The sequence below is a fragment of the Cetorhinus maximus genome, chromosome 22 (assembly GCF_964194155.1).
Source record: "Cetorhinus maximus chromosome 22, sCetMax3.hap1.1, whole genome shotgun sequence".
NCBI lineage: Eukaryota > Metazoa > Chordata > Chondrichthyes > Lamniformes > Cetorhinidae > Cetorhinus > Cetorhinus maximus.
The window spans coordinates 19854647-19870100 of record NC_135900.1 but is presented as its reverse complement, the minus strand read 5'-3'; the positions used below and the strand labels follow the sequence as shown (position 1 = coordinate 19870100).

The 15454-nt window shown below is 43.3% G+C and overlaps 1 protein-coding gene across 1 annotated transcript in view; it reads left to right on the top strand.

Annotated features, from left to right (window-relative positions):
- Positions 1 to 772: 772 nt before the first annotated feature.
- ptprr (protein tyrosine phosphatase receptor type R) overlaps positions 773 to 15454 on the top strand; it is a 197044-nt gene continuing 182362 nt past the window's right edge. The window contains exon 1 of the mRNA XM_078567910.1: positions 773 to 979. Within this exon, the coding sequence (XP_078424036.1) occupies positions 788 to 979 (192 nt within the window). The 5' untranslated portion in view covers positions 773 to 787. The remainder of the gene's footprint in view (positions 980 to 15454) is intronic.

Genomic DNA, 15454 nt, shown 5'->3' with positions numbered 1-15454 from the left:
AACAGTATAGACCCAAATGTAAAGCCAGGAAATGAGTTTGCTCTGACATCTGTTAACTATTCCTACCTCATTTAAGTATTATAAGCTCACTTGTTTCTTCTGTCCACCAGGAATACATTCCATGAACAAAGGGGGAAGAGTTGAGCATTGCTACCACTTTTCCATGCCATAGCTCTCCGTGCACTGGTGCACACATGTGAAAATTGCCCCCGGCATCTCCCAAGCCTAAACTATTGTGGAAAGGAAAGGGGACAGGTGAATCTAATCTGGGCACAAACTAACATGGCAGTGGTACCCAGTGTATACAAATGGAAAATTTGGTGCATATTTGGCTCTGTTTCTAGAAGACAGTAAAATAACTATTTGTAAAATTTTCACAATGGGATAATTGTAGTGTTAACCAATATTTATGTTTGGTAAAGACAGTAACATATTCCATCGCTTGGATATTTGTGGGCAGGCTGTCAGTTAAAGCTGCCCCTGTGACTAATCCTACTTGCACATCTAACCTTTGTGTTATAAACAGCTATGGGTTTAGGATTAGCTCCAAGGGATAAAAATGTGTTTGTCTGCTCATTGGCAAAAAACATTGTGTTAATAGTTGAATTAGTTTGCTGAAAATGGAATTAATCTTCCTCCAATTGCTCTATTTTCAGGATGCTTTTCAGGAGATCATGAACACTTCAAGACCAGAGGTCTGAGAAAGTCAGCTAGCAGTGGAAAACCAGTAATCATCTATCATCAAGTACATAGCATTGATAAAGGTGTGGATTTAAGTGGCATAGAGATGCAAAGAAGCACAATAAACATGCCATCATTCAGCGAGTATACGGACCGAAGCAGACCACATCCTGCCATGATTGTCAAATCTACTTTACCTAGAGTATCAAATGAGCGAAGCATCCATTTTGTCACAAACAATGACCAGCAGTTCGAAATTGAAAAGCTCCCTGTCCCTGAAGATGATTTGATATCAGTGGTGAGTATCGGTTTAAAAAATAAGACAACTTTTCTTTGACAAGTGTTTGGTAAACAGGAATTCTTAAAGCTTTTCTCTTTAAGGGCCATTACAACAAATCTACAGCACAGAAACAGGCCATTGATTCCAATAGGTTTGATCAGTGTTTGTGCTCCAAACAAATCTCCTCCCACCCTTCTTCATCTAACCTCATCTCTTTATCTTTCACCCTCACTTGCTTATCTAGCTTCCCCTTAAATGCATCTGTGCTTTTCACCTCATCTATTCCCTGTGGTAGTGAATCAACGCATTCTAACCATGCTCTGGGTAATGAATTTTCACATGAATTCCCTTTTAGATTCATTAGTGACTAGTTTGAATTTATGATCCTTGTTTCTAGTCTCGCCCACATGTGGAAACATGTTCTGTACATCTACCCCATAAAACCTTTTCATAATCTTAAAGAGCTCTATCAGATCACCCCTTGTCCTTCTATTTTCTAGAGAAAAGAGCCCTGCCTGCTCGATCTCTCTTGGTAAAATCTACAGTTCTGAAGAGTCTGACTCAATTTCCTTAGATTGTCAGTAGCAATATCTTATCAATTACATTGTTAAGAGAAACAAGTGATGGATATTTGAACACATATAAATAGGGGATAGCTGGGTGTATGCGAGGAGTGTTGACACTGAACAGTCAATAAACTCAGCAAGGATAGGCCCTGTGGCTTAGTTTTGACTTCAGCAACTGGCATTAATTTTTTTTTTATATTTGTTTGTGGGATGTGGGTGTCGCTGGCTATGCCAGTATTTATTGTGCATCCATGATTGACCTTGTTCGGAGGGCATTTAAGAGTCACTGCTGTGGGTCTGGAGTCACATGTAGGCCAGGCCAGGTAAGGACGGCAGATTTCCTTCCCTAAAGAGCCAGATGGGTTTTTATGACAATCGGCAATGGTTTCAAAATCATCAGACTTTTCAAATCAAGATTTTTCAAAATTGAATTCAAATTCCACTTTCTGCCATGGTTTGTCGAACCCGGGTCCCCAGAGCATTACCCTGGGTCTCTGGGTTACTAGTCCAGTGACAAGATGACTACGCCACCGCCTCCCCTTGTATGAATCCCATTAATAGTCAGTTATCTCAGGTTGGTAGTTTAATGAGCAATGTTCAGAGATTATGGCAATCAATATCATTCTCAGTTTGAATATTAGAAAATGTAACCACATTTCAAATTTTTAGCCCAGGTATCAAATGATTAAAGCGTAATGCATGGGTTCATAAAATTAGAAAGATAAGCATGACAGAGAATGTTGTCAATGGCAACAGTTTCAGCTAATCAAGAATGATGTTTGTTGGACAACATTGTAAATCATTTGGCATATTTAAGGGAGATTAACTGGCAATTACATATGAACGTCAGAAATTGGAACAGTAATAGGCCATACAACCCTTGGAGCCTGCCCCCCTCCATTCAGTAAGATCATGACTGCACTTCTCCCTTGACTCCACTTTCCTCTCCTATCCCCATGTCCTTGGAATCCCTTTGGCAGAATTTAATGCCCCCTCAGTAGCGCATTTTGTGGCAGGATGATATTTAATTGGGCTGGAGGGCACGGGTGGGGACCCTGCCGCCTTCACACCTCTGCCCAATTAAGTCCAGGACGGGAAGTCTCGTGCATGGTCTTCCTGTCCAGACACTTGTTGAGGCCCTTAAGTGGGCAATTAATGCCCACTTAAGGGCCTCATCCCACTGCTGCTGGTATTCAACCAGTGGCAGGCAGACGAATTACCATGCGGGAAGCCTGAAAAGCAATCAGGTTTCCTTTGGGCTTCTGGTGGGGGAGGTGTCTCTAGTTCAAAGACCTAATTAAGGGACCTGGTATCAGGAAGGAGGCCCCCACTGAGAGCCACTTCCTCCCCTTTCTTCTGACCCTCTCCACCCCAGCCAGTGACCACCTCCCAGTGACCCCCATCCCACCTGTGGCCTGGGTTCCTCATCAATCCTAGGCTCCCGGTGGGAGCATTACTGGCAGCAGCCACCTCTCCCAGTGGTGCTGATGGGCAATGGAGAGCTGCTGGCCTCGGATTGGTCAGCAGCTCTCAATAGGCAAGATGTCGGCCCCCAGATTCCTAAATCCTGTGGGAGGCCAGACTCTGGCCAGCTAAGTGCCTAATGGGCACTTAACTCTGATGGGCCTTCCCCAGCAGAGGCAACGTGGGTCTCCTGTAGATTCTCAAACCAGCGGCCATGACCTGCCCATTGCCAACATTAAAGTCCGCCTTTAGTGTCCAAAAATCTATCAACCTCAGGCTTGAATATTCTCAATGGTGGAGCAACCACAAGTCTTTGTGGTAGAGAGTTCCAAAGATTCACAATACTTTGAGTGAAGAAATTTCTCCTAAACTTTCTAATTGACCCCTTATCCTGAGACAATGACCCCTAGTTTTGGGTTAAATGATTAGTACCAGAATTGTCCTGAGATGTATTTTTTTCCTATTTCACTGGTGCTAATGGCATTAACCATTTTTAAACTAAAGTGAGAGAGAACAAAAATATATTCAGACTATTTAAGTTATTTGTGTCCTTTTCCCCCTTTATGGGTCAAGATATCTACTACTTTATTTGAGAATTACACTTTCCTTTGTAAATATGCAAGCAGTAGTTAACTCAGAACAATTGGTAGTTTAAGCATTGTATTTTATCTTTTATCCTGGTCATTTTCAAATTTAGATTGCCCCATTTCAGATTTCTTGCTTAAGGCGTAGGCACACACCAATATATCTTCCAGACTATAACATTTCAAGAAATCCTTTACTCCTACATGAAAGCAAAGAAATTTTGGAGATATTGTAGAAATCAAACTTTAACAAAACTTGTTGCAGGTTTAATCACAGATCAGCCCTGATCTCATTGAATCGGGTGGAATAGGGGCGCTAAATGGCCTACTCCCGTTCCTATGTTCCTGCTCCTTAAGCCTGTATGCCAAAGCCTTTCTAGGCTCCACAGTGACTGTAAAAGTAATTTGTTTAAGAGAGATGAAAAATACCTTTAAAAATCTGAAAGTGCTTACAATCTGACTACTTATTAAGTTAATGAGCGAAATTGAATTTCTGCCCACATTCTGACATTGATATTGATGAACTTTGTTGCTATCAGTGCTGAGGTGCTGATTGGAAATCAAGTTTTTTCCCGACGTATTGCTGTAATTTTGTTATAAAAAGACCAAAGGAATGACCTGATAATTAACAATTCAATCCACACATAATTTAGTAATTATCAAAAGCCATTCATATCAGAATGCTTAACAAACATTATACAATAGTGAGAAGGCTTCGATCAACTTGATTTGAGTGATGCTGTCATACATCTGAGGATTATCTAAATTGAGTGAAAGATTGTATTTATTTTAGTTACATCTTGCAGTCGTGAGTTTGTGCTAGGAAATATGGCTCTATTCTTCAGTGGGGATTTCTTTCCCCTGTGTGCTGGGGGACATATATAGTGTATTTTGTTCACTGATCTACCTGGGCTGAATTAGGAACATAAGAACTTGGGAGCAGAGTAAGCCATTCGGCCCATCGAGCCTGCTCCATCATTTAATTAGATCATGGCTGATCATTTACCTCAACGCCACTTTCCTGCATTATCAAGGGAAAATAGAGGGCAATTGGGTTAAATATGACATGGTTTTTATTGTTAAGTAATACTTCTGATCCCCAAATTATTTTACATGTATTTAGGGGCACCTAGTTTTTTTTTAAAACATTTTACCTCATGCACCTTTTATACTCAAAGTTGGTCAAAATTTTAATTTTTGATGTTTCAGAAATTTTGATTGAAGTTATCCATACTTTAGTACTAAAAAAGCTTACTGTCACATTTGAAAATATACAGGGGACTGCTCTTAAAAACTCTTCTTGCACCTATACCCTGCTTTGTAATGTCCTCCTCCTCAGCCATGAAATGTACATGTGGGTGCCTAGTTGTCATTTCTGTCGTTTTCAACAGACTTAATTTTGTGCCTCCACATTTGGTTTCCTTTTGGGTTATTTTTGCCTGGTGCCTTTTTTCTGCTTTTTCACATATTCATTTGCCTTTTAAATGATCACATCCCTTTACATTTCACCTAAATTACTACTTTCTGTAACCATATGGCCTAATTTGGCCATCTTCCTGTACCACAGGAATACAAAAATGAGCTGAAAATTGAGAACAATCAGTGCAAGGCCTTTCTGGCTGAATTTACATAAGTTCCTAGCCCCAACTGAGCTTTGCTGGGAACAGAAAGCCTGCCCTATTTGTTCCAAACCATGAGCTCCAGGCTTTTATGCTGTAGCAAATCCATTACACAATAAGTAGACATCTGATTGAGAATGCAAAACAAATGTCTGGCTTACCCGTCAAGTAATTTAATCCTATTGACTCATTAATGTGGAAATTCCATTTTGCTGTCCAAAACAGCAGATTTAAGAAAATTATATAGGATGTTATAAATTGATTAAAGTAATTAATCTACAGCCAATGTTCTCTTGTAAAGAAGAGTATCTATAAAGAGGAAGCAAACAAGACTTGTATTTATATGGTGCCTTTCGTGACCTCAAGGCTATCCAAAGCACTTTACAGCCAATGAAGCACTTTTGTCGTGTAGTCACTGTTGTAATGTAGGAAACAAGACAGCCTGTATGTGCCTAGCAAGCTCTCACTCCCCTGCCCTTCTTGGAAATAGCACAATGGGATCTTTTACCTCCACTTAAGAGGGCAGAAAGAGCCTCGGTTTGACGTCTCATCCAAAAAGCGACACTGACAACAGTGCAGAACTCCCTCAATATTGCATTGGAGTGTCAGCCTGGATTTTTGTGCATGAGTTCTGTCGTGGGATTTGAACCCACAAATCAAGAGTGCTATCAAGTGAGCCACAGAATAATATGCAAGACCCATTCAGCAGATTGTGACATTGTGAATGAAGACATGGCCACTGTTTTTAACGGGTTCACACTCAGATATACAGGGTGTGTTTTAAGTACTGTGAATTTGGCAAGGACAGAAAATGCCCTTGAATTCATCAGGATACAGAGTACATGAATTCTATGCCGTGCCTGACTGAATTACTGTCATTTTTACTAAAAGTAAACTTACATCGGTTGATATATAACTTTGGAGCTGGAATAAACATAGCATAGACCTGTTGATAGCATTTCCTCTATGTTCGGAAACCAGCACATCAACTCCAATTGGGATATACTAATCTCAAAGCAAATTAGTTTTAGACAAAAACAGAAGACGCTGGAAAAACTCAGCAGGTCCTGTGGAGAGAAAGACAGAGTTAACGTTTCAAGTCCGTATGACTCTTCTTCAGAGCTCTGAGTTTTTCTCTGCTGAGTTTTTCCAGCATTTTCTGTTTTTGTTTCAGATTTCCAGCATCCGCAGCATTTTGCTTTTATCTTAGTTTTAGACACAATAGGGTAATGCAATAAAGAGTTTGTGAGAGCTGTCTATGCTGCATTGCAGAGGCACATTGAAATGAGCTGGTCTAGTACAAATTTACAGTGTGGTAGTATTAAACTAAATCATATTTGCTATTTTATTAATGGTGCTACAGCAGCTTCCCAATTAATATATTAAATGCTTGGTGGGCAGAACAATAGATTTAAGTCACAGCAGGTTTATGATAAAAGATTTATATAAAGTATAATTTTTGGTGGTCTTAAAACAGAATCCTTGGAAATACATACTGGGCTTTTTATTTTCTGAGCTAACAAGACATCAAGTGTTGGCATTATAGATAGAATATTCTGGCTTTTACAATTCTCAGTTACAGACGCAATGATAAAATAAACAGGCCATGTTCTTGCAATACTAAATATTGTACCTGCACAACCATCCATTACTGATCTTATGGCTGAAATTTCCTTTAAAACTGCCTGTTACAGGCAACTTGTTAAATATCAAAGATTTATCTGAGAATGAATAATGAAGGCACTCTTCACTGCCATGAATATATGTTTACCATGAAAAATAATTATGTTTCTTTCTTTGGCTTCAAGGTCAGGCTTGTCTGATCATTCGCAATTATGATAATTGGAAACATTGAAACGAAAGCTGAGTGGCTTGGGTTATATGTTTGATTACTGTAGGGTTGCGACATGAGACTCTACAGGGATTCATTGTGCAAATATAATGGAGGATAGTACTGTTTTGAAAGGAAAACAATTCTCACTCACAACCTTGAGATGCTCTCCTCTGTCATTATTTTCCTAACAAATTGGACGATGCATGCCATTTTTAGCTGTTTGTGATGAAGTGGATACATCAAATTGTCTTAAAATATATTATGGTAAACATTCCATGCTGCTTCTTAAGTGATCAACTATACTGAAGTGATTTACTCAGTGCTAGGCCCATGACCCTCAATTGCTTTATATTCCTGAGAATTTTAAAGTCAGTGGTGCTGAAATGGCGAACAGAATTTAACACATTTAGCATGCTTTGTTCTTATGGCTGTTTCAGCACGTTTCATGCCTGGTTCTAAGGTCAGATATTGTTATTCAATGGGCAGAATTTTTTGCTGAGCGGGCGCGCGCGCACCTGACTCGCTCGAGCGTAAAAAGACGCGGGGTGACGTCGGGTGAGCGTCCTGATATCATCGTGCGCTCACGCGATATTTTGCTTGGCGGGCGCGCGTGGGAGTCGGAGTCACACCTGCCATTAATTAAGAGGCCAGTTAAGGCCCTTGACAACCCAATTGACGTCGATTTAACGTTGTCCGCGCAATTTTTCGCTCATCACACGGGTAAAATGGGCAGGTGAGCAGCCCACAATTTGCAAAATCTCATCCACGGGCGGGATAAGAGTCAGCAGCATTGTCAATGTGAGTAGTGAGGAGTTTTGGAGATAATTTGCTGCTGGTGGCTTATTGGTATTTGGCAGCTTAATCTTTGATCGGGGCTTCACTCTTAGCATTTCCAGGCTTCATTTCAGGGCTCAGTGGTGTCTTCCGAGTGGAATCCCCTGAGGATTCGGACTGTGTGGACCCTTCCAGGTATCAGACAGCCTTCCCTTACCCTGGTAATGGGGATTGTGGTCTCTGCTGGAGGCACCTCCTCTGAGGAGGAAGAGAGGGGCAGAAGGGAAAGGAGGCCACGTGTCCCAATGCAGCTTCCAGGAGAGGGGCCTGTGGGAGGAGAGGTGCAGGCACAAGGGGCGCAGAGCCAGCAGGAAGTCCAAGGCAGAAGAGGCCACAGAAGACGCCACTATCCTGCTGCCAGCGTTTGCAGGGTGCGCTGCAGCTACCTCAATATGTCTGAGGTGCAATGCTGAAGGAGGCTTCGCCTCTCAAGGGAGACTGTCACTTCCATTTGTCAGATGATCAGGCCTGAGATCAGCTCTGACTGTGTGGGTGGACACCCCATGCCAGTGGCTCTGAAGGTCACAGTGGCCCTCAACTTCTATGCCCTGGGCTCTTTTCAGGGGTCAGTGGGGGATCTGTGTGGAGTGCCCCAATTGGCTGTCTGCAGTTACGTTAAGCTGGTTACAGAAGCCCTGTTAAGGCAGGTATTGACTTTCCTTCATTTCCCTATGGGCGAAGCCAGCCAGGCTGAGTGGGCCATAGGGTTTGCAGCGATTGCTGGGTTCCCCCGCGTCCAGGGTGCCATCGACAACACATATGTGGCCATCAAGGTGTCAGTAGGTGAGCCCGGTGCCTTCGTCAACAGGAAGGGCTTCCACTCCATGAACGTGCAGATAGTGTGTGACCACAGGATGCAGATTCTGCAAGTCTGTGCAAGGTACCCAGGCAGCTCCCATGATGCATACATCCTGAGACACTCTCAGGTGCCGAGTCTCCTCAGTGCTCCAGCCCGACTGGATGGATGGCTTCTGGGTGACAAGGGCTATCCTTGAAAAGGTGGCTCATGACACCTTTCCGCCACCCAAGAACAGAGGCGGAACAGTGGTCATCACACTGTCACTGTGCATGCCAGTGTGATGCATCATGGTGCCCTCATCTTTCAATGATCAATGGGGTCTCCAGGTTTGAAGTTCACATCAGTGAAGTGACGACACTAGAATGGTTGCAAAAGCTGAAATTCCCACCTCAGTGCACTGCACACTGACACCTCAGCCTCACCGTGGCCGCTTGACCAGGGTGCATGGCACCTCTCCAACTCAAGACATCCTGCTCATACCGGGAGAGGATGAGGAGGTGTGGTGATCTTCCGCCAGTCCACGACCTCTCAATATTGTTATGGGATGCTTTCTCCTGAAAGGACAGAGGAGCATTGATTAGTCCACTCTCTACCTGCAGCGCCATTGCAGCCTGGCCAACCCCAGTTGAGGAGCAACTCGCAGGGCACATCCGAGTTGTGGCCCTCAAGCCGCAAACAGCCAGGGCTCAGCCCCTTGCTCAGTGCTGGCGTGATTGACAGTTGGCACTCAGACTCTAGCACCCCTGAGCTCCATGGGGAGATGGCCAGCCCAAAACAATTGAACACACTGACCCATGCCAACACGGTACTCACCCTTCCTGAGCGCAGCAGGTCATTGAAGCGCTTCCAGCACTGGGCTCAGGTGCGCTGCACCACGTCATGGCTGCCACCTCCTCCATGCCCTCTTTGTGAGGTGCGGTGGCCTCCACCTCCCACCTTTGGAGTCAAGGGTATTCTTTTGCAGCCATCTCCTCCAGGAGGGCAGCGAGGCACGCGTTGGAAAAAAAGGGGGCTGAATGGCCACCTGACCTTCCCTCCCGCCTGGTGTTTGCTGCTGCACTCAAGTCCATCTTTACAATGGACACACACTACATACATACATACATACATACATACATACATACATACATACATACATACACACAATCCAGATCCTACTTTACAATAAATCCCATTAACATAATGAAAGTTATTAACATTTCATGACAATATTTATATGTAAGCAAAATAAAAGATGCCTTTAGTATCCTTTTTTCTCCATAATTAATCTTCTGTGGTTTTGCAGATGAGGAGTGAAGCCAAACTGTAGTCTTCAAGTTAAGTAGGGTTAAAGGGCAAGGCATAATTCAACCACTTGCAGTAATGTAATTCAGTCACCATTTTAAAACCATCTCTTCTGTCCTTACTTTTAAATAGTGTTTGACTTCTATGATTTATAGATAAATTGGAAAAGCTACTGCAATTTGGCAAGCAGAAGGTTGAGTTGGCTGGAGGATAAGAGTTTCCCTTTAGAACAGACTGAGGAGCTGGGAGATGCAAAACCAAAGGATGGAGGAGAAAAGGGGGGTGAGTGACAAGGCGAGGGAAAGCAACAGTGGCACAAGAGTCAGGTGGGAATAGGAGGCAGGAAAAGTACAGCACCCTTTCCTAGACCTACAGCCCCACTCTCTGAGCTTGTGTCCACCTTCCTGGACTCACTGTCCTGCTCCCTGAGCTCTTAGCTCTGTGAGTTTGCACTACTGCACCTTTGGCTCTCCAGCCCCAATCTATTGCTTTGAGCCCCAGCCCCAAGACATTGAGGCTTCCTGGACTCTCAAATCATCTTGTGTAGCAGCATCCCAGATCTTAGCCCATAAGCAGCTCTCTTAGTCAGGCACAGCAAAATGAGAGAATGACCATCAGGCATGTGGCAGCAGATATAGAGCACTGAAAGCGTTGGGGCTACCAGAGATGAGACAGGCCATATGGCCAAAGCAGCAAATCGGAATGGAAACATGACAAATGTGCCAGATATCAAGTGTATTAGACCAAATCCAGCATGGAGTGGGGATGCGAGATAGTGAGCAGCTGCATTAGGATCTGGGTGGAGGGTTTTTTAAAAAATTAATTCCTGGGATGTGAGTGCTGGTGGCAAGGCCAGCGTTTGCTGCCTATACCTCATTACCCTCGAGACAGATCAAGACTAGCTGGGTGGCAGGGATTGGGTGTGCAGGTGCTCAACAGCACTATTCTTTATGAATAAATATAAAAATAACATTAAAAAAGCTGCTGTGAGTTAGATGCCAGCCTTTGATCACATTGAAATTAAAAGTAATGCTTTAAAATGTATGGGCGGAATCATCCCAGGGAGGCGAATAGTGCGGTGTGGGTGGGAATGGCGGGTTTCTGCAACATATTGTCCCCTTCCCGCCTTGTTAACTATTCAGCCAAAAAAAACATGCTGTCATGCTCATGGGCAGCCTCTGATTTGCCCACCACGCTGTTTCCTCACCGCTTTCTCATATTTAAACTCCAGCCACGCACACACTTCTCAATGCTTGCAGCCCAGGACTGCTCCGGTGAAGACATGGCCCCAAAAACCAAGAAGAGTGCAGTCCCACAATTCAGTGGCAGATGCCTGGGATGCCCTCTGGATTCCATGGAGGCCTGCCACGATGTACTGGACCTCTGCTTTGCCACAGAAGACCCATCAACCTCACCACTCCAGCTTGGAAGGAGGTGGCAGAGGTGGTCAGTGCCAATGCTGCACACAAGAGGTCGGCCACCCAGTGCAGAAAACAGATGAATGATCTCATCCATGCCATCTCATCACTCTGAACTCACACACTCACAAAAGCATCAGACATTCCCTGGTATCTAACCCACTGCCAGCTCAAGAGACATCACCACTCACCCTCTCACACACATCCTCACATCTCCATCTGGCCTCGTCTCTGGAGACTGCCTGCTCAGCCCTGACCATCTTGAGGGCACTTGCGCAGATCAACATGTGGCCCCACACACCTCTTTCCCCAGTACAGCTCTCACCCTGCAGCCTCTTCCCTTGCCTGAGGCCACTTCTCCCCCTTCTCCAAGTAAACCCTAGCCCTGCAGCCATTGAAAAGCCACCCCCACACCTTATGGCTGGTCTGGTATGTAGAGACTTGCCCGTGAGCCCCCTAAGAGTGAAGCCTGGCGCTGATGACTGCGAGTGTTGCCCGGAGTAAGGTAGGCAAATAAGCCTCAAAGTCCCAAGTGAGGTGCAGGTCACCAGGTGCACATCGCTTATGTACAGTTGGGAAACACACGCCGATGTGCCTGGATGGTCCAGCGTGGGGAGGATGATTCAGGTGAGCAGGGGTTATAATGAGATGCTGAAGTATTGAAATTAGGTTCCCAAGGTGCAGCAGCAGGAATCATGGCCCGCCATTGACAGGTGAAGAGGACGATCGCAAACTGGTTTCATGATGGCGTAAAACCGATTTTTGGCGTTCTTGCCATATTGTCCGCTCACGCCTGCCATGGCACCCGCAGCCAACAGGACTGGACAATTCCGCCATATATGTTTGCCATGGATGATGACCATTGTCCTCAGGGGGAGCATTGTTAAGAAACTGATTTAATGGTGAAGTTTGATGTGGGAAGGGAGAACACAATGATTAAAAAGCTTAAAAGGAAGCACAAAATTCACTTGAAATTAAACTGTAAAATAATTGCAAGGAAACAGTTAAAATTTAAATGTTAAACTTCACTGAAGAGAAGAAAAATAGTAGATGAATTCTAAGGCCCGAATTTTCATGGCGACCCTACCCAAAATGGCACAGGAGCCCCGAATCTGGAAGTCCAACCCCCCATTTTCCAGCACCCACCATTTTCGCTGGGTGGTTGGAGTGGTGGGGTGGTGGTGGGGAACTTGTGTAAGATATATTTTGCATTCATGCCATTCACAGATGCAATGGCTCATTTATAAGTGCAGCTGCCTTCACTTAGAAACAATCTTTGTCACTGAGGTTGGTGAAACATGACTCATGGGATTTACAAATTTGAGGAAAAGGTCTAAACCTATTGGAGTTCTTTGGAGAGATCAGGTACCCTGTTAAGAGTAAACATTAATGTGCGTAAAAGGTGGATAAGGTCTGTGGAACTATCAAGCTTTCAAGTTATTTAAATCCCCTGAACTTTAAATTTTGAAATAAACAGCCTGCTGTGTCTCAGTTGAAAAAAAAATTGGTGCAATTTCCATAACTTTTTGTTGACATAAACCTAAGGGATATCATTTTAGTATGAGTACTGCTTGACTGCTTCCTCAACTATCATTATCACAATTGGGGGTTTGGTGTTGACGGTGCTGTAAGTTCACAGCTTGATTGATAGCTCCAAGAAATTATTAAGATGTAGGGCTATGAATACAAATGTTTATTTTCATAAGGGATTAAGTACTTGAAGGGATTTAAATGTATTGAATGGGCTTTTGCAAAGAGAGTATTTTTTTATACGTAGTGAAGTCTAATACGTACTTTATTTCATTTCATCTCAGGATGGTTCCAGAGGTCTGCCATGGTGGATACTGGGCTGGCATGGAGGGTGTAAGGACAAAGGGTGGTGAGTGGGGGACATGAGTTGGCAGTAAGTTAGCATAAGGGCTATAGGGACCATGGAGGGTGGGTAGAGGGTAATGGGTTGGCATGGAGGGTATGAGGGGAGATGGTGAGGTGGGAAGGGGAAATAAGGTGGCATGAGTTGGCATGAATGCGGCATGTGGAGTGAGTGGAGGGTGAGGGGGTGTAAGGGGTGAGGGCTAAAGGGCCTAATTATTTTAATTACAACTGGAATGAAACTCTAGAGCACCAAAGTGGGAATTTTAATCAGCCCACCTCACCACTCAACAGCTCCTGTGGCTGCCTCCGCACTGTTTCCGGGTTGGCATCCTGACACCAGCATGCACCTGCCCTCCCGCCGCTGGAATGAAAATCCAACGGTTGGGGAAGTTTTCCCAAGTCAGGCTCGATGAGTCTGGAAATTTCCCAAGTCTGCACACCTGGCTCGGGAGTGAAAATTTTGGGCCTACGTTTCTGTGAGGGACATTGGAAAGATTCAGACTGGGTTCAAAGCCACCTAATGTTCAGGTTGTTTAATTACTATGTGACAAGCTTACATCATCTAAACCCATATTAAATGTTGACATAGGATTTTGTTAACAGAGAAAAAATGGAATGCAAAAGTGTGATGTAAACATACAACAAGGAGTCAAGTATTGCAAACTGGAAGTATGAAAGAGAATTAAAAATTTAAAATATTCACTAAACACGGAATAACAAGCTAAATGTGTAGGCCTACTAAACAAGCATGGAGTCAGGGGACGCACCCATTTCATTCAGGTTCCGCAGAGAAATAGTTGGTGGAAGAGCATTTCTATAGTGAGGGGAAATCAAAAGATAAATCAAATTGGGAAATATTTTTGTAAATTGGGATTTCATTAACCAACTCCCTCACTGAAAATACAGCTTTCTTGTGGCTTTAAATATCTGACTTCAATATAATAATTTAACCATTGGAATGAAGCTCATGCAATTGTAATTGTACTGTTTGCCAGTACCGTTGTACAGTTTGTAATACCGTATTCATTTACTAGGGAACATTCTTCACTGCAGCTTTGGGCCTATCTGAGTGATCATGCAATCATAGAAATATAGGACAACCAAGGAGGTCATCATGTCCAATATGAAAGGAGGCAAGTTAGCTCAATTCAGAATAACTATCAACAGCACAGATACAATTTCCGTTCCAGCTGAGATAGACTTAGGACCTGCCTCCTCACCCTGCCCCTGAGAGTGAAAGGCAATAGCAAACCACCACTGGCCAAAACCTGCCAAGGAAGCAGCTTAAGGAAGCAGTAGCAGACAATGAGCCAAGGACCTGCCTTCAGGCAGAGCACACATGAGTGAATGTGCAATATGACAGGGTGATTGAGAATGGGATTGCCTTAATCTTGGTCCTGGGGACAAACAAAAGAGTTGCACCTTCAGGTATAGCCATTTAGGCAGAGTTGATTTTATTCTTTAAATTAAAAGTCTGTCTAAAGATGCTGGTAAATGTTTGTATTTTTATCTGTTTCTGGATTAAACCTTTTGACCTTGAGTTCAGGGAGATGTTGTTCGAGAAATTTCAAATTATATCAAATGTAAAGTTTCAACCCTGGGCATCCTGTTGAATAGAGTATTCATTGATTAGATATTGATTACACCAACCTGAGTGGCTTGAGAATGCAACGAATAATGAGCAAACAAATGCAGTTCATGCATCATATTTGTGGATATTTCATTTACTTGATCATGCTGTATTTTTCATTTGAGTATTTTGTTTGCAGCATGAATAAAACTGGTAATATAGAATGGATACTAAAGGCAAGAGAAATGAATGATACCAATGATTTTTTTTTTGCAGTGAGGAAAAATGTCACATCCAGACTTGTGCATTTTATTTTCCTTTTTTTTTGCAATGAGACAGATGAAAATGCAGTATTTGCCTTACATGGGAGTGAAATTCGTTGTTGGTGATGGTGCAAAATAGGTGATGGTGAAGTAGCAACCCAATTTTCTGTTACATTGAACCATCAATACAAATTGTTAAGCAAGTCAGAATTTGGAAATGCTAGTTTTATCCACTAGATGTCCCTCTTTGATAATCATTAATTATTGTTTGTTATACACTTCTCATGAATGAAAATCATTCAGTCAGAAAGGTTCAGCTCAGTGCAAAATTGCTTAAATCCCCACATAGTTAAAACTTTGTAGCATTACTTGCCACCATACTG